This window comes from Egretta garzetta, unplaced genomic scaffold, assembly GCF_000687185.1.
Source record: "Egretta garzetta isolate BGI_Z169 unplaced genomic scaffold, ASM68718v1 scaffold56, whole genome shotgun sequence".
NCBI lineage: Eukaryota > Metazoa > Chordata > Aves > Pelecaniformes > Ardeidae > Egretta > Egretta garzetta.
The window spans coordinates 7,117,347-7,126,197 of record NW_009260182.1 but is presented as its reverse complement, the minus strand read 5'-3'; the positions used below and the strand labels follow the sequence as shown (position 1 = coordinate 7,126,197).

The window sequence follows — 8,851 nt, the reverse complement described above, 5'->3', positions numbered from 1 at the left end:
GGGCTCTTGCAGCCAGCAAGACGCTTGCTCCGTTTTATGCTCATTTAAGTTTGCAATGGGAAGGTTATCCCTCTTTACCTTCACCGTTCCGAGCCTAGCAATCTAAGATGTCATGCCTTTAAAGCAAGCTGATTTCAGAAAGGGTGGTAACTTTACGTTCTTCTGAATTTCCGTCTGAAATATTAAAGGCAAGATTTTTTTTTTGTTTGCGTTTTCTGTATGTGTGAATAACGCTTCTTTTCCTCTTTTTGCTCCTTACTTTATTAAAAAAAATCCACCAAACAAACGACCTGATTAAAGCCATGCAGGACGCTTCTATAAATACCACTTATCCTTCCCAGAAATAAGCCCAGTTACGTGTTTCTTTTGGTAGCAGGTATGGTTTAGGCAGCTGCGGTCACTGGCAGCTCATTCTCTTCGCATGGTGTTTGAGGGCCGCAACTGAGCTGTGTCAGGGAAGTAGCCTAGCTCTAAAAGCCTAGCCCAAAAGGATCGGGTTTGGGCCAGTCGCTTTCCTGGCCTGCTCTCCTGCTCTTCCCTGCACGTGGCTGTGTGGGCACCCCTAAGTTGAGGGGAGCAGGAGCTGCTTGAACTGGCGTTGCTGCCAGGAGAAATGAACATGTAATCATCCTGAGAGTTGATGTTTGGTACTTTTTTGCTAGCTTATGTTGCAGGAAATATAGACTGCTTCAAGGAAATGATGCATCCCTCACACAAATGATGTAATTATTACTACATTTCATTTCATTTCTTTCTTCCTGTGAGTTTTCAAATGTTGATATCAAGTGTTGGCTGATATTAACCGATCTGTTTTGGTGAGAGAACATGAAAACATTATAACATGATGCTTCTAGACCTGTGCTGATACAAACTATCAAGGTATCGGAATGCTATATAAGGTATTGTATTTCAGGCATAAGGAAATATAATCTTGAAAGAACTCTTAAATGCTCTTTTTGGAATTGCATTCTAAAGCACTAATGCTATTACTCAAAATACTTGAGAAATCAGTGTTTGGGGGTTTTTTTTCCTGCCTTTCAGAGTGCTCTCATTTTGCGCTTTTCTGTTAATTACATAGCTTTGTATTCAGCCCACAGGAGACTGGTGTCTTAAAAATTGAAGCATTATTCTAAGGGCATGAAAAATACAATTTCTAAGGCCTGGAACGGATTTTAGTTACTCTTTTTCTTTTCACTAAGAAAAGGGATTTATAAAGGTATCTTTTTAGGCTGCAGTATTTTGTGATACTGCAGTTAAAAAAAAATACCTTGTTCTCCCAGAAGTCTCATAATCTTCTTTCTTGCAAACAGTAAGTCACAGTAGAGCATGTCTGAACTTCTCTTCAGATATTCCTTGATTGGAACTAAAAATTTGGAGGCAATGCTTTTGGAGGGTAAGGAGGAAACACCCATAGAGAAGATATCTCATTGCACAGGAAGTATTGAGAAAAGGACTTGGAATTTAATTTCTTTCACAACCAACTGCTGCTGTAGCAATGCTATAATGTGATAGTGCTGGGGTTTTTGTGTTCTCTCTCTCTCTTGAGAATCCACAGAGTTTACCTCCAGCAAGGGTATCACCCCATTGTCCTGGGTGCTTCTGTTATGCTTTCTCTGTGCAATCTGGGGCCAGGCAGACCAAGGGAAGTTACTCATGTCGTTAAACCCAGGCTTACTGGCACCTTGGGGGCAGTTGATGTTCTTGAAGCTTCTGGGGGTTTTATGCTTGTCATTTCAGCAAGCCCCCTGCCAGGTGATTTGTACAGCAGTTCAACAGAAGAGTCACTTGTTCTTTCTGTGGGCTGATGGCAAAATATCTCTATGCAAATATGTAAGAATGTAGAGTGATGATAGAGTGGCAATTTTTTGACCTTTACAGTTCTAAAGGGGGAAAAACCCCACTTTATTGAGGCTTAAAGATTGAGTCAAAGGACAAAGTGGAGAAATCATGAGAGTTCAATGCTGTTCATCATCTGTGAGTTTTCTTTTTTTTTCCCCCCTTGTAATTTTCACAGTTGGTCAAGGGAACAGTCCTTCAGGTTCACCAGTTAATGGAAGGATGCTGTGTTCATTCCAATAAAAAGTGAGCAATAGCAATTTGCTGAATGAAGTAGTTTAGTTTGAATTATGTTCTCTCTTGGCATTGCCATCAAGGGTTAGTCTTTCTGAGCTCAGGTACTTTTCATCTGAAGGAAAAAAACTGGGCTGGGGAGAGCAGAAGCAAATAAAAATTATATGGAGAATCACAAGACGGCAATCTCTTCCCTCAAAGAACATGTTGATGTAGATCTTCCTCTCATAAAAGAATACTGTGGTAACTACCTGATAAGAATGGCATGGTGTACCATTTGTGGAAAGTAAAGGTGTGATTTTGGTGTCACACAGTTTGTCCGATGATTCAGCTAATATCCCTTTTCCCTGCCTGTTAGTCTATTTAGTTGCAGAAGAGTCTCTTGTCTTTCTGTCTTAGCATGCCCTTCCCCCAGTGTTTCTTCTGAAAAGCAGTGGCATAGATAAGCATCTTGTAAAGCTCTGCATCTTGCCTTTCTGGGGTTTCTCTTGGAGATGCTAATTTATACCTTTTCACTTGTTTGATATCTCAATCTAACAGGCAATGTTAGGTGAATGCAGGGGGTGAGGTGCTTTTTGACTTTTTTGGGGAGTCTTGATCTGACTTTTAAAGAGTAATTTGCAAACTTCTAAATGCACAGCCTTGACTAATTCAACAGAATTTTTAAAAGCATGTGTGGAAGCGAAGCAAGCTGAAGTTACTCTTTTCACACTGGGAATTGACTTGACCTCTGTAAATTAGGCATGAGGGTTTTTAGCTGTCACGACTGTCTTGTTCATAATGAAAAACCATGCCTTTTCGCAAATGGCACGTAGAGGAGTCCCAGCTAATACTTGGGAAACTGCTGAATTTTGCCAGGTAGGGTGGTTGTGTTTTTTTTTTTCCTTCCTCTCAAATTTTGCAGGCTGCAAATAAACTTAAATTTCATTTTGCTCTAAATCTATAAATTGGAGTTGAGACACCTTTGAGCTCTTGAATGGGTTGTGCTGCTGCACTGGAATCCTGTGTGTTGCAGAGCTCTGTTTACATATGAAAGTGAATGCAACCCTTGGTTATTTTCATCTTGCAGCACTTCATAGGTATGTCGGAGTCCTTACAGTCACGAATCACAGATGTATAATGACTGGAAGGGAGAGGCTCTGTGTGTGAGATGATTGTAGTTATCCTTTAGAAAAACCCGTTGTTATAAGGAAAGCATTAGCTCTGAAACATCTATAAATACTTTGCGTCTCTTTGTGTTGCCAGGCTCGCACTGCTTGGGACAGGGAGTCAAGTGAAATGCGCTATAAGAGGCTTCAACATTTACTTGAAAAAAGCAACATCTATTCCAAATTCTTGCTAACCAAAATGGAACAGCAGCAACTGGAGGTAGGTGTATTCTTGTCTGCAGTGGGCATTCTTAAGAAGGGCTGCCATCTGTTTGGGGTTTTTTTGCCATCCAGTTGTTTGAACTGAAGTAAAAATGCTGTTAAGATTGCAATAATAACATGAAAATCTACTGGAACTACTGCCCAGGAATGAAGTGGTGCTTTACGTAATATTCAGAATTTGTTTTACAAATTAATAGGTAAATCAGACTGGAAAGCGCATGAATTATACTTTAAAATCACATTGTAAAGGTGGCACTGATATCTTTACAATTTTCTGGTGGCCTGAGTGCTAGGAAGAGAAAATAAATATTTGAAATAAGAAACAAAGTTTAAGGGAGCAAGAGAACCTGGAGGGAGGATAGGAAATGCAAAGAATTGACAGTTGAAGTTGTGCAGCCTATTTGTGTTAATTACCAAAGGCTGAGAATGAGACATGTCTTCAGGATGCTAATGTAGGCCTCCCTCAAACAAATTTATAAGTTACAGTGATCTGAGGCCATGATGTTCCCAGACAAGAGCTTCCAAAAATAATTTGACATGTTTTCCTTTTTTTAATCCGTGGGCTGCTGTGTTCATATCTAGCTTTATCTTGACTTTCTTAATTGTACCTTTATGGACAAGATTGTAAGAGTTTACACTTGAAAGAGAGGGAGAATCTTGGAAAAAGATTCAGGGCAATGACATTCTCAGAAAAGTGACACTGAGAGACTGCAGGAACCTCCTTTCTAAAATACTTTTCTGGTTTAACTGTCAGCTCAAATTCATGGCTACTGCATTGATAGAATGAATGTTTCTGTACTAAGTCTTGCTCCATCTGATAAATACCAAGGTCTCTTACCTCTCTTTCTAGGGTCCTTTTGCTTTCAGCAAATAGAAATAGTAGATGGAATGAAAATCTTAAATTCTTTAAGATGTGAAAGCACTTCTTCCTTAAAGGCATTGTGGGCTACCTACACTGCTTTCTGTTCTGCAGTGAACAGGAGTGGTAATATGTAGAAGTTAAAGGGGAGGTGCACACATGGAAAACTTACTGCAGTAGATGTGATCTTAAGGAGTTCACAGTTGGGAATATTTTATTGGAGTCTTTCTAAATTACTGTATTTAAGTGTTTAAAGTATTCACTGACAAGCAATTCAGAGCAGTTGCACTTTTTTGTTCAAGTTTTGCTGTATTATTTTGAACTATGTCAGAATACAGGCTTTTAATGAGATTGCAAAAACAAAGTCTACTGAGTACACAGAACTCTACATTACCCATGTAATCTATGCCTCTTATCTCTTCTGTAATGGATAGTTCTCTTGTAGGTGTTACTGAAAGATAAGAAATGCCTGTGGACAGCTGGATTTTTTTTTTTTTTTTTTTTTTTTAGGAACAGAGGAGGAAAGAGAAGTTAGAAAAAAAGAGAGAGATGATGTTAAAATCCGCCAAGGTAAGATTAACTAGCTATTTTATGCAACTTTCTGAATAAAAGTCTGACAAATTATAATGTCAGTTTTGATCATGGTAGGTAAACTAAGTAAGTTAGATTAGCCAGTATTTGAGTTGCAGGATCTATCTAGTATACCATATTTATTTTAACCATAAGATGACCCTTCAAAAGTACTTAAAAAATGCATACACTGGCAGTCATCTTAAGGAGATGTTTCTGACTAATTTATACTGAAGAGAATGGTTTGAATTTGTATTGAGGAGGTTTTTTGTTTTAGCAATGATTGTTTATTCAGCCAAGATGCTGAATAAGTAATAAGAAATATAAGCAGGAATTTTTTTGTTTGCTGTATTTTTAAAAAATGCTTAATAGTAGAAGTGTTTCAAGAGGCTTTCAAAGGCAATGGTTTGAGGCTGACTACATCTTTTTACCTGTGTCATGATAGTTAAGAGATGCATGAGATGATGAATTTCTTCCTGTGTTTATTTTCTAGAGTCAAAATCCAGTTGATGGCAAAGAGGAGAAATCAGGTAATGTATTAGGCTTTGCCTTTCGTCAGTACTGGTGGTTTTTGTTTCTTTAATGTTTGATTTGTGGTATAAACTCAAATGTTATCTTATAGGCCCAAAAAAGAAGAGAATGAGAGAAGATGGGACATACAACATCTCAGAAATTATGTCCAAAGAGGTAGGCCATAACTATACATAGGCTTGCATTCTTGTACATTGCCATCAGAGATTATCAACCAACAGCCAACAGTAGTCTGTCTGTAATGTATGACTCTTCCAGCAAAGATCTATGTCACAAGCAGTGTTCTCAGACCTGTAGAATTCAGGTGCTTTTTTTTTTTTCTTTTTTTGAAGTCCTTGGGGAGGCAGCTGTAAAACGACTATATCGCCAGTTGGATTTTCAGTTACCCTTTGTAATTGGAACATGTTCCCTGGTGTGTGACCTTGTTTAGAGTCACTTGTGTGATTGATGTTATATGGAAAGCTTTTTAAAGTATGTCCAGATTCTTCAGTTAAAAGATCTCAAAGATCACTACAAGTTGTAGTAGCCTTTAAAGTTGAAAAGTGTCTAAGCATATTTTCTTTGTTTCCAGGAAATATTATCAGTGGCAAAAAAAAGGAAAGTGGAAAATCAGGTATGTTGGGACATGTTATTGTAGTTAGTGTCTTAAGCCCAAAGGGAGGGAGGGCTTTTTATGCTTTATAGTGTATCTTTAAACTTTTCCTGTAAATAAAATCTCTCTGCTAGATATTGAAGTCCTGAATTAGAAGTTTAAAAATGTGGTGCAAGTGAATATACTTGAATACTTTCAAGGTGAAAACTTCTAATTTATTTTTTGAAATGCTGAATTTGAACATATTTATACTTTATAGAACACCTGTAGTTCAAAAATAAAGGAAATATGAATCTTCTAAGAAATGCTTGTGCTGGTGTATAAGACCTTAAGACATAGTAATTTTTAAGCATTCAAGCCTGGAGATAACAGGTGTGGTCTCTTCTGTTGCAGTTCAAAAGCTACATGTGCAATATGAATTTCTTTCCAACATTGTCTATAGTCTGCTTACAGAAGGGAAATAGCTGCATTAAATGCCAGCCGCTGGGAGGAAGGTTTTAAGTCTGCTTGCTTTTATGGATAGAAAATTATAAGTCAAATCACTTCAGTAGCTATCACTGCTCTTCAATTCTAAAGAAGTAAAGAAGACATGTAAGGCATTGAAATTTTGCGTGTTGACATCTACCTACATAGTAATATTAATCCTAAAAATAAATTCTACTCTTGAGTTGACAGTTACTCAAAATCAGTTTTTGTGTTAGGCGCTGGCCTACTTCACTGCATATTAAGACTGGCATAAATTGGGCAAAATTATGTCTTAGCTGGGTTTTGACATGCATCGCACTTTTTTTTGTCCAGAAGACCTGCAGAAAAACGGAGACTCAAATAGCGTCATTAAGGATAGATTGTGTCAAGCTGTACGACACAGTGCCAAACAATTCCTTGATCCAGTACGGAAATTTAATGGACAACCAGTGCCTTTTCAGCAGCCGAAGATTTTTACTGGAGGTGTAATGAGGTGGTACCAAGTGGAAGGCATGGAGTGGCTAAGGGTATGGAGTGATTGTTGATGAAATTGAATCTGTGGATGATGGGAAACAGAAATGGAGGGGAAGAGACCCTAGAAGTCTGTGATCATAGTTGGTACAGGGAAGGTGAAGGAGAGAGACAGTTCTTTATGAATTCTCATGATACAAGAATCTGGTGTTATGAAAAAGTTGTAAAAGCAGCAGATACAGTGTTTCAGTGTGGGGAGGATGTTTGTGTGTTTGTAAATGTTTAGACTTTCTGCTTGCTGTTCTCCATCTTTTATTTCTCCATCTATTTTCTTGTTCAACTCAACTAGTTGTCTTTTCAGCCTCTCCTTACAAATAATTCATGAAAGCAGAAGGACTGCTAAGGGACAGTCTTACTATTTTTCTCTCTCAAGGGCTTGAATACTTAGCTGATGGGTATTTAAAGACCCTGCTACTTTGCAGCCCTGACACGGATGAGTTTTCCATTCTCTGCACCTTGGAATCTGACTAGTAATATTAACACAGTGTTTTAAAAATGTTTTGTCTTCAGCCTTTGAAACCAAAACCTAAAGAAACTTGCCATAAAAATTGCCCACATACATATTTAACTTCTTACTGGTTTTGATTGTAAACCAAATTAGAACAATTTTGGTTTTTAATTGCCTGAGCCAGACAGAAATGATTTTCATTCTGCTACTGATCTCCTATTTCCCTTATTTTTTCCTTTGGTTTTTTTTTTCTTCCACACAAGCGTATGTATCCTGATTTAACAGGCTTAGGCTCATCTCACAAGTGAGTGCCACTAAATTTACTCTGTTCTGTCACTGGGAAGTGCGTAGGGAAGATAGGCCTGTTCTGGGAGGGGAAGAAACAGCTTCCTTGGGCCCTCAGTTATAGTAACCTTCTTTATGAATAGTAGGTAGAGTTGCCAAAGAACACTTCTGTGTCTGTCTTCTTTTGTGAGAAGTTGCCTTGTCACTTGTCAGAATAGGCAGTGTCTACTCAAAGAACTCTTGCTGGAGCAGCTGGCTGTGTTGGTCAGGAATTGCACCTTACAGTGAAGTAGCTGTGCCTATAGAAGCTACTTGAACAGATAAAACAAACATCAGCACAGTAACCTGGTGTTTTAGAGGGGAGAGCCAAGGGAATTCTTTGGAGACAGGATGAGTAAAAATTTGGGTAGTGTGAGCTGTACTTGCAGTTGAAGTGCTTTTTGATATAACACTAATTTACATCCTTTCCTTTGATGCTGTTCTGGTTTTTGCCTCCTAGTCAGGAACGTAATTGGCTAGAAGCACATACACCTATGTATGAATGTCTGGGGTTTACAAGATGCTTGTATGTATTTTCATCATGGAGAAGTCTTACCTGTCTGTGAAATAAAATGTGCCTAGTAGAGAGTTTCTACAGATGTTACATTCCTAAAGATGTCTGTTGTTCTTGAAGTGTGTTGGCTATTTTGCACTTACATGTCTTTTTCTGTGTATGCAGATGCTTTGGGAAAATGGTATCAATGGCATTTTGGCTGATGAAATGGGGTTGGGGAAGACGATCCAGTGTATTGCAACAATAGCGCTGATGGTGGAGCGAGGAGTCCCTGGTCCATTCTTAGTATGTGGTCCTTTGTCTACTCTTCCAAATTGGATGTCTGAATTCAAGAGATTTACTCCAGAGGTAAAAGAAATTAAGATTTTTCTTTTTCTTCCTTAGGTTTAAAAGGGCAAATTATTTAATTCTTATTCTAATTCTTTGCCTTGAAACTTTCTCAGTTGTTTATGTGGTTAGTACACACTGTGCCATGGCTTGCTAGGTTATTTGTAGCCTTTTTTGTAACAGAGCTAATTATCTCTACTATTTTCTGTTTATGGTTTAATGAGCTTAGTTCACCTGACTTCTCTTTTTT

At 38.1% G+C, this 8,851-nt stretch overlaps 1 protein-coding gene across 1 annotated transcript in view; it reads left to right on the top strand.

Annotated features, from left to right (window-relative positions):
- HELLS (helicase, lymphoid specific) overlaps window positions 1–8,851 on the top strand; it is a 25,120-nt gene that overhangs the window by 1,031 nt on the left and 15,238 nt on the right. The window contains 8 exon segments of the mRNA XM_035897396.1: window positions 3,316–3,438; window positions 4,810–4,869; window positions 5,363–5,399; window positions 5,492–5,556; window positions 5,972–6,013; window positions 6,754–6,984; window positions 8,440–8,622; window positions 8,831–8,851. The exon segment at window positions 8,831–8,851 is cut by the window's right edge and continues 105 nt beyond it. Of these exon segments, the coding sequence (XP_035753289.1) occupies window positions 3,316–3,438; window positions 4,810–4,869; window positions 5,363–5,399; window positions 5,492–5,556; window positions 5,972–6,013; window positions 6,754–6,984; window positions 8,440–8,622; window positions 8,831–8,851 (762 nt within the window).